Source organism: Carlito syrichta, unplaced genomic scaffold, assembly GCF_000164805.1.
Source record: "Carlito syrichta isolate Samal-C Ts95f unplaced genomic scaffold, Tarsius_syrichta-2.0.1 Scaffold316419, whole genome shotgun sequence".
Taxonomy (NCBI): Eukaryota; Metazoa; Chordata; class Mammalia; order Primates; family Tarsiidae; genus Carlito; species Carlito syrichta.
In genome coordinates this window covers 305796-320954 of record NW_007260515.1, presented here as the reverse complement: position 1 = coordinate 320954, position 15159 = coordinate 305796, and the positions used below count along the sequence as shown (strand labels likewise).

Sequence of the window (15159 nt, the reverse complement as noted above, 5' to 3'; positions counted from 1 at the left end):
CGCAGTGGCCACTCCCAGTCACCGCAGCCTCGACCTGCTGGGCTCCGGCGATCCTTCTGCCTCAGCCTTCCAAGTAGTTGGAACTACAGGCGTGCACTACCACGCCCGGCTGATTTTTGATTTATTGTAGAGATGAGGTCTCACCAAGTCGCCCAGGGTGGTCTCGAACCCGCGGGCTCAGGCAATCCGCTCACCTCAGCCTCCCAAAGCGCAGGATTACAGGTTGAGCCACCGAGCCTGGCTTTTTGTTCATTTTCAAATGTGTCTTAAATAATAAAAAATACTAACAGTCTTTTAATTTATTTCTTCAAAAATGTATTTTGCAGCCTGCTGTTTCGAGTCATTTACAGAGGAATGTTCATTTAGGTTAATTAATAATATATTTTTAAAAAGTTGAATAAAACTAATGCTGAAACAAGCACAGAGACAATTTTCCTGTCTGAATATATACTTTGGACATGTTTGGTTTTAGCCGCTGTGTTTGACTTGTACAACATCACAGAGAATATAAACACAACGTATGCAATGCCTGCAAATATACATAGCATACGAGACACTATTATTTCGAGGCCATTCTTTGAGAGACGCTAAAAGTTGTTATAGATTTGGTTTGAAATTGTACAATCTACTTCTTATAATGCCAGATGAATTCTGGGGGAAATGATGAATGTAGGAGATATAAGAACACCCTGATAAGCAACCTTTACCATGGATGTCACTCGTTAAACTTGTGATTGGTGTTTTCTTTTTTTTGAGTTCATGATATCTCCAAAAAAGGAACTGAACTTGCTGTACCAGCCACAGAGGTCATGTTCAATGAGTTAGCAGACCAAAGGGCAACAGGAACCAGGGCTCGAGCAATGTTCAGAGTGCGATACTGGCTCACTCTTCATTACCTTACAAATGAGTTTCTGAACCTGCTGGCTATGTCAGGAAGACTGGAATGATGACAGTCTGTTGCCAGCAGAAATTTGGCTAGTCTTTGAAAACGATAGAAAACTAACAAGAACTTATAATGTCAGTGTACCTTAATAGCCTACACAATTTTTATTTTTAAACGACCTCTAATTATTTAAGAAAGTGTTCCAGCTAATGCTAATGGAGTGCTGTCATCTCATTACAGTACACTAAGGAAGCCATTGCTCAAATGTGTTCGTGTGTGTTCATATCCAGATGATTATACAGTGATTTGCTAAACTAAAAATCACTCATCTAACACTGAGGTCATCAACTCCACCCGAAAAGACCTACAGATATATCTGAGAAACTTTTACAATGCTAACTTTATGAGTAAAGCAAAACTATGTTACCTAGATGGGTATAAAGCCTTCTTGTCTTTGAAAAGTTCACTGGCTTCTAGTTTCTCTTCATAAACAAGTTTCTGCTGGTCTGTGAATTGGTCCCTGTATTTTTTACACTGTGAGATATGAGAAGGAGAAAAAACAAAACATCATAAGGAAATACATCATTACTTGTTCTTAAATATGCTAAGCTAATTTAACAGCAACAAGAAGAGTGAAAATGTATGGAATATTCACTTAAAAGGCCAAAAACATTTTTTCTTTGTGGGTTTTAAAAAGTTGGTCTTGGAAATGGCATAGAGCAGTGGTCCCCAACCTTATTGGCATCAGGGACCAGTTTAATGGAAGGCAATTTTTCCACAGACAGGGTGGGGGAATTCACTGGGGGGATTCACCAGGCATTAGAGTCTCATAAGGGGCAGGCAACCTAGATCCCTTGCATGCGCAGTTCACAATGGGGTTTGTACTTCTGTGAGAATCTAATGCCACCTCTGATCTGACAAAAGGCGGAGATCAGGAGGTTATGTGGGGGATGGGGAGGGGCTGTAAGTGCAGATGAGGGTTAGTTTGTTTGCCCACCACTCACCTCCTGCTGTGCGGCCTGGTTCCTAACAGGCCACAGACCGGTAATACATTCTATGACCTGGGGTTGGGAGTCCCTGGCATAGAGACTAGTCTTTGTCCTGCAGAAGTCAGGAGGCTCCTTTCAAACATACCAGGGTCTCATGGTCATGGGTCCTGCGAGATGGTTTCTTCCCACCACATGTCAGTCCTGGAGATCCCCTAGTCCTGAGGCTATAGCTCTTCCAGAGACTCATGGTAAAAGTGCAGCACAACCCAGTACACATTTCCATTTACACACACACACACACACACACACACACACACACACACGATACCCAGTTTCACAATACTTATCTTCATTTTATTTTTTTTAGAGAAAAGGTCTCACCCTGTCACCCAGGCTAAAGTGCAGTGGCACAATTATAGCTCACTGTAGCCTCAACCTCTTTGGCTCAAGCAATCCTCCCACCTCTGCCTCTGGAATAGCTGGGACTACAGGCACATGCCACCACACTCAGGTGATTAAAAACATTTTTTTTTGGTAGAGACAAGGTCTCATTCTGTTGCTCAGGCTGGAATGTAATGGGACAATCATAGCTCATTGCAGCCTCGACCTCCCGAGCTCAGGCGATCCTCCCATCTCAGCATCCCAAGTAGCTGGGGTTACAAGTGTATGTACCACCACGCCTAGCTAATTTTTAAATTATTTGTAGAGAGGTGTCATTATGTTGCTCAGGCTGGGTCTTAAACTCCTGGCCTCAAACAATCCTCCCACTTCGGCCTCCCCAAATGCTGGGATTACAGGTATGAGCTACCAACCCAGGCCCTTGGATTCTCTTTATTTCAGATGGATTCTCTTTATTTCAGATAGGGGAACTGTCAGTGTTTTGGGGGGAACTTTAAGACCTTTTTTCTAATCCACCAAAGTGTGTGTTCACATGTATCTCTGAGTATGTGTTCTATAAATCAGATAAAATTGAACTCTTCCAATTTGCAGAATTTAACTGTTGCCTGAAGGTGTTCAATTTTTATTATTCCCATCTTCTACAGTATTAGCTTCAGATAAATACAAAAAAACGGAGCTACTTGACAGCAACTGGAATCTGGAGTGGGAAGACAGCCCTGTGATTCCTCCTCCAGCCATGGACAAGGCCACCACACAGGGGACGCTGGGGACACTGAGGAACGTCACACAGAAACTCAAGTATGGTGCATGGTTCTCAAGTACCAAAGTCCTCAAGGAATCCTCTTTGAGGTCAAGGAAGAATGTATTAAAAATCTGATTTTACATAACATTTCTCCAACACCCCAAATATATAAGAAGTCTCTGAAGAAACAATAACATGACATGTTTTACCCTCCACAAGTGGAAAATTCTCTTCAGCTCCTTATGAGTGGAATCCAAGAATAGGTAAGGCCTTGACGGCCAATTCTTGTCTATTGGAGATAAGGAAGGCATCTTACTTTTCATTTCCAAGAAGTATTTTTGCACCTGTGTTGGGTTTGACAGAAAATAATCGCTGAGGAAAACACACCAGAAAAAACACTGTCTTATACACATCACAATCAACCTGTCTATCGTGGAATTTATCAAACTTAGTCCATAGCATTACTGTAACTCATCGGGGAAGTCTGAATTCCTCTCCTCCGTCCTGTTTGGAGGAATCTGAGAGCGACCAAAATGGTTAGGAGAAAAGAACACTAACACTCATACTCATGCCAACATCAACCCTAACCCCAGTCACCGTGGCAGAATGGTGCTGTCCAAGAGGCAGCCGTGAGCCTCATGTGCTATTTACTTTTACGTTTTAAGTAATTACAATTAAATTAAAAAGAAATCCAGTTCCTCGGTCACATGGGTTACGCTTCAAGCACTCATTAACCACATGAGGTTTATGGCTACTCTCTTGTACCGTAAATCCCTTACACATGAATGAGTTCTGTTCTAAGAATACTTTTATAAGCCCAATGAAGTCAGCCTAGGTACCCTACTAACACAATCAGCTATACAGTGCCAGCTACATCACTGCTGCTTTTACACCTGTTTCCGGACATCCTGGGCTTGAAATAAAGGTACTATACTAATGTACTCTATACAGTATTGTACAGTCAAGTACACAAAAGCACAACTACTAGTAGAGGATGCACACACGTGACAGTGTATGCCAGACACGTGAACTAACTTAATTTTTAAATTTTTTGTAGAGAGAAGGTGTCATTATGTTGCTCAGGCTGGGTCTTAAACTCCCGACCTCAAACAATCCTCCCAACTTGGCCTCCCAAAATGCTGGGATTACAGACATATGAATGCACATTTGCATCTTCAAAAGTTTGCCACTAGAAGGTTTGTATGTAGGGGACTCACTATACCACCAAGTTCTAGGCACCTTTCATCACTGCACAAGTTTCTAGTGGACACCCTTGCTCTGGAGCACTTAACACGTGCCATCATCACTCCATTTTAATCCTCATAGCAGCTCCATGAGATTAATGCTATTATTATCCCCACTTTACAGATGTTACAATGAGGCTCACAGAAGTTAAGTAACTTGCAGGAGTCACAAATCTCTAAGCAGTAGTGCTGACTGGCTCCAGAACTTACAGTTTGCTCACCACTATGTACAATTCCCTGGAAGACAGAGGAGAACATCGGAGCCTGTCCTGGGAGGCTGCATGGCCTCCCTCTCCTCCCCACCTCTCACCCTCACCTTGCCCACTGGCTTGCCCTGCTGTGGCTCACAGCAGCTTAGCAGGGAAAGAACTTGGCTGTCTTGTGTCCACCTTCCCCAGAGTTCTCTCTGGCCAATAAGGCAAACATTTAATTAATCACATATGGGGCACTAACTCTGACACAGTTCTACCTGAATTTAGGGGGAGATGATACAACTCTGAGTATTACAGTTATGATTTAATAACCATCAGCATCACAGTCACTTTTGTCAATTTAAAAATAGGCACGCTTTATTGAGTTGATGCCATTAAGCAGGTAATTCAACAATGCTATTCATACACATAGAATATCGACTTACAATTCTCTGAAGTGTAAACTCATAGATTTTCTTTCCAGCATTGGCTCTGAAGAACTTCCTGTACTCCCTACGTACCTTTAGAAAGAAGCAGATGACACTGGTGAATGTGTGGCTATGACAGGGACACAAAGATAGACCTCTCTGAACAAAGAAAATGTGTGGAACTAGTGAATTTACAAGGGTCCCTTCTGGATTTAGTAAAACAACAGAAGCACTTTCAGACAGCAGGTCTTAAGTCAGCGAAGAAAGAAGTTGAGAGGCGCAAAATGATAATACCAGAATAAAGTGATGTTTTAAGTTTACTTAGTAGTTTTTGAAGAACCTGATGATTTGACAAGGAACATTTTACAAGCACAGCTGCCAACTCAGCACAAATTAAAATATATTTCAGAACACATTATCTAAGGTAATTTTCTCTTCAGATTGTTTTTTAAAAGGAAAAAAAAGTCTGAAGAACTGTATCACAGTTTCCAAGTCTTGCATGTGAAGATAGGACTTTAGCAATGCTAAAGTCTGAGAGCTAAATGTGCTAAAAAGTAGAACTTAACACTGAGAGCTAAATGTGCTAAAAAGTAGAACTTAAAAGGAAGCTTTTAAGCTACCATGATCTTCCATTCCATTGTATTAACTTTCTCTTATTTCTACTCCCACAAATCTTTATACCTAATGCTATCAGGGCACTTAAAGCATCATATTACAGTTTTAGTTCACACATTTTTTTCTTTGCAACTCTGTCATATCTTTGACATGTACTAATGTCTAACAAATAACTGTAACTAAATGAGGTACTCGCTGAATAAATAAATGATGTAGTTAAATTTTGAAACCGAGGGGAAAATATTTTAAATACTGATTACCATCCAGCTATCAATGGGAAAGTTAGAGTTCTGCAAAATACGAGCCTATTTGAATAATTCAGGCAGTAAGTACCTTTTCCTTTTATCTCCAGTTTTCTGGGTTTAACGGCACATGTTCAAAATATGTCTACCTTAGGGGTTGTAAGCCAGCAACCTACTAACCACATTCAGCTTATAGATACATGTTTTATATGTTTTAGTGCAGACCTTAACATAAAAATTCAGACTTCAGTTTTCTCTTAAAATTTCCTAAGCTCTAGTAACAGTGTGGCTCATTCCTACATGACAAGGACAGGGGCACCAGAGTAGCTGCCGGTGCCTTTAGAAGAGCCACGTGTGCTTGACCTGCACAACTCCCAGGGCTCATGGTACACCTTCCGCCTGCCACTTCCCACCAGCCAGGAGACCCAAGGGGTCCCTCTGGGCATTGGTGTCCAGACTCATTCCCTACATCTAGAGGTTATTAAGGGTTAAGAACATATACCCTTCAGACAGTTCTTCCCCTTACAGGCATACCTCATTTTATTGCCCTTTGCAGATATAACTTTTTTCCTTAACCAGTTGAAGGCCTGTGGCAACCCTGCACCAACCAAGTCTATCAGTGCCATGGCTCCAACAGTGTATGCTCACTTTGTGTCTCTGTGTCACACTGTGGTCATTCTCACAGTATCGCTAACTTTTTCATTGTTATTGTATCTGTAAGAGGAACTTAATCGGTCAAAGTTTTGTCTACTCTGACTGCTCCACAACAGGCTGTTCCCATGTCTCTCTCCTTCCCCTCAGTCCTCCCTGACACACAGCAACAGTGAAATTAGGCCAGTTGATGACTCTATAAACTGGGCCTCTTGGTGCTTAAATAAGAGTCACACGTCCCTCACTTTAAATCAAAAGCTAGAAATGATTAAGCTTAGGAGGAAGGCATGTCAAAAGCCAAGAAAGGCTGAAAGCTGCACCAGATAGTTTGCCAAGTGATGAATGCTAAAGTAAAGTCCTTGAAGGAAAATAAAAGTGCTGCTCCAGTGAGCACTTGAACGAGAAGAAAGCAAAATGGCCTCATTGCAGATAGAGGCTTGGAAAGAATGTCAAATCAGCCACAACATTTCCTTAAGTCAAAACCTAATCCAGAGCAAGGCCCTAACTCTCTCCATAGCCGGACTGCATGAAGGCTGAGAGAGGTAAGGCAGCTGCAGAAAGAGTGTGAAGCTGGCAGAGGTTGGTTTGTGAGTTTTAAGGTAAGAAGTCGTCTCCAGAACAGAAAAGTACAAGGTGAAGCAGCAAGTACTGAGGGAGAAGCTGCAGAATGTTCTCCAGAAGATCTAGCTAAGATCATTGATGAAGGTGGATACAGTAAACAACAGATTTTCAATGTAGACCAAATAGTCGTCTGTTGGAAGAAGGTGCCATCTAAGACTTTCATAGAGGAGAAGTCAACGCCTGGTTTCAAAGTGCCAAAGGTAGGTTGTACCTCTCATTGGGGCTAATGCAGTGGTGATTTTAATGCGAAGCCAATGCTCATTAACATTCTGAAAATCCTAGGACCCTTATGAATTATGCTACATCTACTCTGCCAGTGCTGTCTGAATGAAACAAAGCTGAGATGACAGCACATCTCTTTACAGCATGGTTGGCTCTTTTAAAGTTCACTGTTGAGGCCTACAACTCAGAAAAAAAGATTTCTTTCAAAATATTACTGCTCATTGACAATGCACCTGGTTACCTAAGAGCTCTGATGGAGAAGTATGAGATGAATGTTGCTTTCACGCCTGCTAACACAGCATCCATTCTGCAGCCTATGGATCAAGGAGAAATTTTGACTTTTAAGTCTTATTATTGTTTAAGAAATATATTTCATAAGTCTACAGGCACCAAGATTGTGATTCTTCTGATGGATCTGGGCAAAGTAAATTGAAAATTTTCTAGAAAAGATTCACCATTCTAGATTATTTATTGTTATTATCACCATGAGAATATTTGTGATTCATGGGAGGAGGTCAAACTAGCAACATGAGTAGGAATTTAGAAGATTATTTCAACCCTCATGAGTGACTCTGAGGGGTTTAAGATTTCAATGGATGAAGTCACTGCAGATGTGGAAATAGCAAGACAGTTAGAATTAGAAGTAGAGTCTGAGGATGTGGCTGAATTGCTGCAATCTCCTGATAAACTTGGATGGGTGAGGACTTACTTCTTAAGGATGAGCAGAGAAAGTGGTCCCTTGAGAAGGAAACTACTGGTGAAGATGCCACGAACACTGTTGAAATGATGACAATGGACTCAGAATATTCCATAAACTGAGTTGAAAAAGCAGTGGCAGGATCTGAGAGGACTGACTCCCAGTTTTGAAAGAAGTTCTATTGTGGGTAAAATGCTATCAAACAGCATCACATACTGCAGAGAATCTCTCATGAAAGGAAGAGTCTATCAACGTAGCCAACTTCAATGGTACCTTATTTTAAGAAATTGCCACAGTTCACCAACCTTCGGCAATGCTGATCCGTCCGTCAGCCGCCATCCACATTGAGGCAAGACCGTCAACCAGCAAAAAGATTACATCTCGCTGAAGGCTCAGGTGATTGCTAGCATTTTTTTTTTTTTTTTTAGTAATAAAGTATTTTAAAATTAAGGTGTGTGCAGTGGATTTTCAGACATAATGCAATTATACATTAATAGACTACATTATAGTGTAAAATTAACTTTTACATGCACTGGGAAACCAGTACATTTGTGTGACTGGCTTTTTTGCGATATTTGCTTTACTGCAGTGGTCTAGAAGTGGAATTGCAAGATCTCTGAGGCATGCCTGTGTTCACATTCTATATGCTGATAAACATTTCTCTTTTAGTCAGGGAGTTGTTAGCGCCACAAACATTTCTCATCTCAAACGTGTAAGGTTGGAAGGACAAGGAGAAGAAAAATGGTACCTATTAATTGGCTCCTGAAATTGACCGCATGGGAAAGCAGACAAGTGGAAGTGAAGTCACATGAGAATATATCCCTAAATATACACTAGAAGTTCTGCTACACTTAGTTAAGCCTCATTGTGACTGAGCTCATTGCTACATGCTTTTTTGAGATTCCACAGGGCAGGTGATTTCTCCTGAAATACAACCACACCAGGTAAAGTCTGGTGGCCACATGCTGACATACAATGGTGCCCCTCATAGGGACTGAGAGGCCTAAGGAAAAAAAGCATACACACACACACACATCAATAATTTCGAAGGGCAGATCTCTCACTCATATCAACATAATTCTCTTCTGGGAAAAAAAAGTACAATATTAATATATTCTTGGGCTTCAAAGAATTTGAATCCTACTTCATACAGAAATAGTGATAATATTAAAATACTTCTATCTTGCTGGAAACTGGGCGAAAAAAGTCTAGAGTAAGCCCAGTTAACTTATGCTGAAATGACATTTATAAAATAAAGGTTGCTAGTGTACACCCATAAGGCAAAAATAGTTCCAAATCACATGCAGTTAAGACCAGAAAACTGATGATAAACACATTATTGATAGCAATTTTTTCTTCCTTTTATGAAAATTATAATGCAAGAAGATGTAAATAAAATGGGAAAATGTTTTTTATGACTTTAAAAAAACAGAGATTGAACTTGTTCTAAGTCCTCAAATGGAACATCTGTCAAAATTTATATATGTTACTTTTTAACTACTTCAAATATTACTTGATAAACACTCAGTATAATCAAAAAGGATAATTTACTAAAAAGTTAAAGGCTGAACTTGTAGATTGTTCAAAGCAGAATTTAAGGATATTTCTTTTTTTAAAGGTTTTGGTTTTTTTTTTTTTGAGTTGGAGTCTCACTCTGTTGTCCAGGCTGGAGTGCCGTGGCACACTTACAGTCACTCCAGCGTCGATCTGCTGGGCTCTGGAGATCCTTCTGCCTCAGCCTTCCAGGTAGGTGGAACTACAGGTGCGCACTACCACACCCGGCTTTTTTTTTTAACTGTAGAGACAAGGTCTTGCCAAGATGCCTGGGCTGGTCTCAAACCTGTGGGCTCAGGCAATCCACTCGCCTCAGCTTCCTAAAGTGCTGGAATTATAGGCTGAGTCACTGAGCCTGGCTAGGGATATTTCTAATGGTAGTTCAGATATAGAGTCAATGACATATTGGATAATATTCAAATATTTAGAATAAGGTCAAATGGCATAAGAGTAAAGTAAAAATAATGATGAAGAATAGTGTCAAAAAGGAGCACAAGGATCCCCAAAAGACCATCTACATGGCTTACCATAGTGACAAGTTATTGAATCTTAGGAGGAGCAAACTCTCAGACTGTCTAAAGATCATTCTAAAGGTTCCCCAGAGCTCAGAGTCATATACACTCATGTGTATTGTATCTGGGATGTACTTCTTTAAAATAAACTCTGTCTGAAGCCAGCATGGTGGTTCATGCCTGGGATCCCAGCACTTTGGGAGGCTGAGGCAGGAAGACTGCTTGAGCCCAGGAGTTTGAGCCAGCCTGGGCAATATAATGAGACCTCATCTCTACAGAAAATTAAAAAAAAAAAAAAAAAATAACCAGGCTTGGTGGCACATACCTGGAGTCCCAGCTACTCGGGAGGCTGAGGCAGAAAGACTGCCTGAGCCCAGGAGGTGAAGGCTGCAGTTAGCTGTGATCATGCCACGCATTCCAGTCTGGGTGAGAGTGAGACCCCAATTCAAAGAAAAAGAAAGAAACCCTGCCTGAATGACAAGGCGTTTGAATTTGAAGTTCTCTTTAACTGGAATGATCCACTGGTCTCTGATTGCTACTTCACTCATAGAAATCTGCCAGTTTATCAAGGCAAAAACCCTTTGGTTTTTACGTTGAACAATTTGAATGATGGCTGCTTGAAGCAGGCTCTTCTCCAGGCAGACATGATTGGAGCAGAACAGATATATGAGGGGGAACCAGAGCCAGGCACCCCCCAGGCTGCTCACTGTGGATGTAGGTCAGCTGTTCGCTCAACTCTTCTGTCTTGTGGATTAAAACAAAACAAAACAAAAATCTCCTTCATACTCATATACAGACAACAAAACACAGAACTTAGAGAGCACGATATCTTACATAAAATGTGCCATATTGCTATTCCCTTAAACATAGTATTTCAAGAAATAGAAATCACAATAAAATCAGAAAAATATTAGTGTGCAGGTTTCTTCTCCAAAAGGAGCACGATTAGGCAAGATGGCATTCTACTAGACTGCAGACCATCAGCAAGCGTCCCCAACTGTGTCCTCAGGATTAGTAGAGCGAGACTTCCTGAGGGTCCCCTGGACAGAGAGAGGTGGTTGAGGAAGTACCTTCAGTCCAAGCCAGTAAGCCCAAATGACAGCAACTGCATGCTTGCGCCTAGCCTCCTCCTTCAAGCGTTTCAATTCCCTTCGAGCCTAGAACGTTTTAGATAGTAAATAAAAGAGACAGCCCAATGCAGACAGCACAAATGACCAGAAAAAGACACCCCGCCAAACAGAAGAGCCCGTCTATGAGTAAGGATTCCAGAGGGACAGAGGAACAGCACATCATCATTTCAACCCAGAGGATCAGCGTCAGGCTGCTGGGGAGGGGAGGGTGGGGGAGGGGGACCGAGGCTCAGTGGACGGAGCTCTGTCTTAGGGAAGGGCCATCTGTGTGGGAGCCCAGGTGATTCTCTCCCACCCCTTCCTTCCAGTCTTTTCCTTTTTCCTGCCCACTCTCTTTCCCTCTTGACCTCCCTCTCCACAGCCCCTGGTTCCCTTATCAAAGCCCTAGAGCAGCGGGTGTTGCCTCTAATGACTTCGGGGGACTTCTTGCTGATGGCACCCGGGACTTGGAAGCTACGCACTTCTGTCTGAGTCCAGCCATTTGAAAAGGTTAACAAAAACAAAAACAAAACACAACCATTCAGAAAATTAGGAGGAATAATTTGCTTCTCTGACATGCAAACAAAAGCACAAACTAAAAACTCAAAAATTCTTCACAGTTAGAAAAATGAAAAGGAGCATGTCTAAAAATTCACTTTTAGCTAAGGCTCCAGACAGTGAAATATACTGGAGATGGAAGCGAGGCAAAAAGTGAAACAAACTACAGCTTTAAAAATGGTTCGTGGGGAAAATTAATCTTAGGCGTGCTCTTTTAAAAGACAGAAATCGGCATTAAATTTTCAAGATATGCTAGCCCTCAGACTGGGAACACGCTCATTCAGTGGAGAAATCCCAGCCACAGCTGCTCAGGGTCCTCCTGCCTAAGCGAGGACACTTCCCTCTGTCAACTAGAGGAACTAGTTTGTGCTTCACAGATTTTCAGGAAAAGCATGAGTGAACCACATGGTTAGTTTTTGGCAAATTGAGCTCTTGATGTGGACAGATGTTGACTTTTCTTATTTTCTCACAAGATAGGCTTACAATGTTGACAAGGTAGACTTAAGAACACAGGACTCTATTGATATTTGTGTTTCTTACTGGAATACACTTTCTTTTTTAAAGCAAAGATGACCTTTGATTTTTCTGAGGAACGAAAACATCTAAAAATCTTGTCCCTTGGGGTATGTGAAATGTTCACAGAGCCCACGACCATGCCTGGGGATTAGTGAGGGCATTTCAGGAGGCCTTTGTTTCTGAAAACAAACAGCTGATGCTGAAATTCCTGGGATTCTTCAGTGGCAATAATAGCTAGCTTTGCATGAACAGAGTTTTCTGTTAAATCACAGATGATAATTCTTTGCACATGTAATGTTTTGCTTATAATAATCAATAGCTGCCACAGCGAGCCTAAAAAACAATTTCATTCATAGATTAATTTTTAAAAGCACATTTGAGAGGCATCTCTATGGTCAACACATTACAGAAGACTGGTTCAAACCCAAACCTTCACATTCCCAACATGCCCCGCCCCCCCCAAAAAACTTCTAAAAACTGCTAGCATACACCAGTAGAAAAAAAAAAGAAACAAAGCATGCAGGTTACTTAAAGGTTTTTTAGAAAAAGCAACTAGACTAGTGCCTTATTAATAAGCAATTAGTGCCCATGGCCTACACATGCCTGAGCATCCTACGAGCACTACTGATGCTAACATCCAGGTGTGTTAACTGGCTGCGTAGACATGCACCCCGGAAGCCACTGTCAGTCGTAGTCCTTCCTCTCCTAACAGGCTGGAGGAAAGGACTGATTGCCGCAGAGTTCCAGGATGGAGTGTCGCGACGTGTGCATCGAGTACCTTAGATCCAAGCCAGTAAGCCCAAATAACCGCAATAGCATGTTTATGCCTAGCCTCCTCCTTCAGCCGTGTCAGTTCCCTCCGCGCCTGTAGTGCATGTGAAAAGGAGTGACAGGAGAGTTTAAGGCAGGAGAGGTTACTGCTAGTCTCCAGTGGACAGAGAAGAAGACAGACACCGGTCACCGCCACACGTTCAACGCAAAAGCGTGTGCCACCACCCACACCACAATGCCAGAGAGAGCAAGAGGCAAACGTGTGCTTAGCAGCTCAAGCTAGTGGCACACTTGCTGCCCTGGAGGGTCCACACTCCATGAGGGTCCACACTCCACGCGCTCCTCCCATCCCAGCCCGGCGTCGGGGCTCCCACCTACCTGGGTCCCATGCCAGTAGGCCGCAATGGTCGTGACTGCTTCCTGGCAGCGCTTCTGATGCTTCAGTTCCCGCAGGATTTTTCGAGCCTAAGGCAGAGAATCGCCCAGAAAAAGAGAATGTTAAAAAAATGGAATTCCTAGTGACTTGAAAAAAATACCCAGGAGATGATGGTCTTGACACCCGTGCTCCCGTGAAACGTTAACGGCTTAAAGGAGCGGTGAAGATGGCCAGCTGCAAACTTAACTGTGACAAGATGGTCATGATGCACGAAGGTGCAGTTCCCACTCCAGATGGGGACCAAAGTCTCTCGTGCCCTGACACACAACAGGAAAGCTGAGACCACAGCAGTACTAGCAAGGACACATCAGGGAGGCAATAGTTCTCAGGATGTGGCAGAGAGATTTCCAACAATTCTCCCAAGTCCAAGACACCTCATTTATTATTACTGTCTGGAATATCACTATAGCTGTATTTTTTCTTCAAGAGAGATTTTAAAAAATTGTGGGGCAGGTGTGGTGGTTCACATCTATAAACTCAGTGCTTTGGGAGACCGAGGCAGCAGAATCACGTGAGCCCAGGAATTCAAGACCAGCCTGGGCAACATAGTGAGACTCTGTCTCTACAAAAAAAAAAGAAAAAAATAGCCAGATGTGGTGGCCTGTGCCTGTAGTCTCAGCTACTTGGGGAGGTTGAGGCAGGAGGAAATCCCTGAGACCAGAGGCTAAGATTGCAGTGAGCCATGATCACACCACCGTACTCTGGCCTGGGCAACAGAGTGAGACCCTGTTTCATACATAAATGTGAAAACAAAATGATCTCACTGGTCCCAAACCAGTGGCTTCTTTTCCATAGTTGCTGGAAGCTGATTTTGGAGGATACTGGTTTGAGGTGGACATCCTGCCTCTGACGTCTCCAGTCTGCTGACTGGGACCCGGGCCCAATAATAAAGTCAGAGAAAAACCTGTAGGTAGCAGTTTCACTTACTCTACATGCTCAGATTTGTTTTTTGTTTTGTTTTGTTTTTTGAATCATGGTTTCACTCTGTTGCCCATGCTGGAGTACAGTGGCACGATCATAGCTCACCACAGCCACGACTTCCTGGGCTCAGGCAATCCTTCTGCCTCAGCCTCCCAAGCAGCTGGGACTACAGGTATGTGCCACCACGCCCCGTTAATTTTTATAATTTTTTTTGTAGAGACGAGGTATCGCTGTTGCCCAGACTGGGCTCAAGTAGTCCTCCCACTTTGGCTTCCCAAAGTGCTGGGATTACTGGTGTGAGCCACCATGCCTGCTGGATTTGTATTTTAGTTATCTGGTGTGGGACAGCTACCGAGCCTTGGAGTATCCAGGCCAATCAATGCTGCTGGACCCGTGGCCCAGGCTCTACCCTCTGAAGAGGCTCCAGGCCTGGTACCACTTCAAGTGTCCCCTCTGGATTCAGACCATTCAAGAAACCTTTTTTTCCCAAAAAGTGCCAGATGACAAATACTTTGGGCTGTGCAGGTCCCACTGTCTCTATCATGGCCACCTACTCCACTATGGTAGCACCAGAGCAGCTAGCCAATCTGGAAAATGAATGAGTGTGGCTGTGTCTCAATAAAACTTTATTTGTGTACATTGACATTTGTATCTCATATAACTTCCACATATCATAAAATCTTTTTTTGTTAAACAATGGTTTACAAATATGAAAACCCTCCTTAGCTAGCAGGTTGAATGAAAACAGGCAGCAGGCTAGGTGCAGCCTGCCCGTGGGCTGTCATCCACTACCCCCAAACCATGCTTTGGCAAGATAAGCCTGGGACTAGGTCACCCACTGTGACAGCTGCTCACCTC

General features: G+C 42.6%; 1 protein-coding gene across 1 annotated transcript in view; it reads right to left on the bottom strand.

Moving 5' to 3' along the window:
* MYO1B (myosin IB) overlaps positions 1-15159 on the bottom strand; it is a 179669-nt gene that overhangs the window by 13465 nt on the left and 151045 nt on the right. The window contains exons 23-28 of the mRNA XM_021707169.1: positions 13323-13409; positions 12952-13038; positions 11061-11147; positions 4895-4969; positions 3223-3357; positions 1311-1417 (exon numbers count right to left, since the gene is read on the bottom strand). Coding sequence (XP_021562844.1) covers positions 1311-1417; positions 3223-3357; positions 4895-4969; positions 11061-11147; positions 12952-13038; positions 13323-13409 — 578 coding nt within the window. The remainder of the gene's footprint in view (positions 1-1310; positions 1418-3222; positions 3358-4894; positions 4970-11060; positions 11148-12951; positions 13039-13322; positions 13410-15159) is intronic.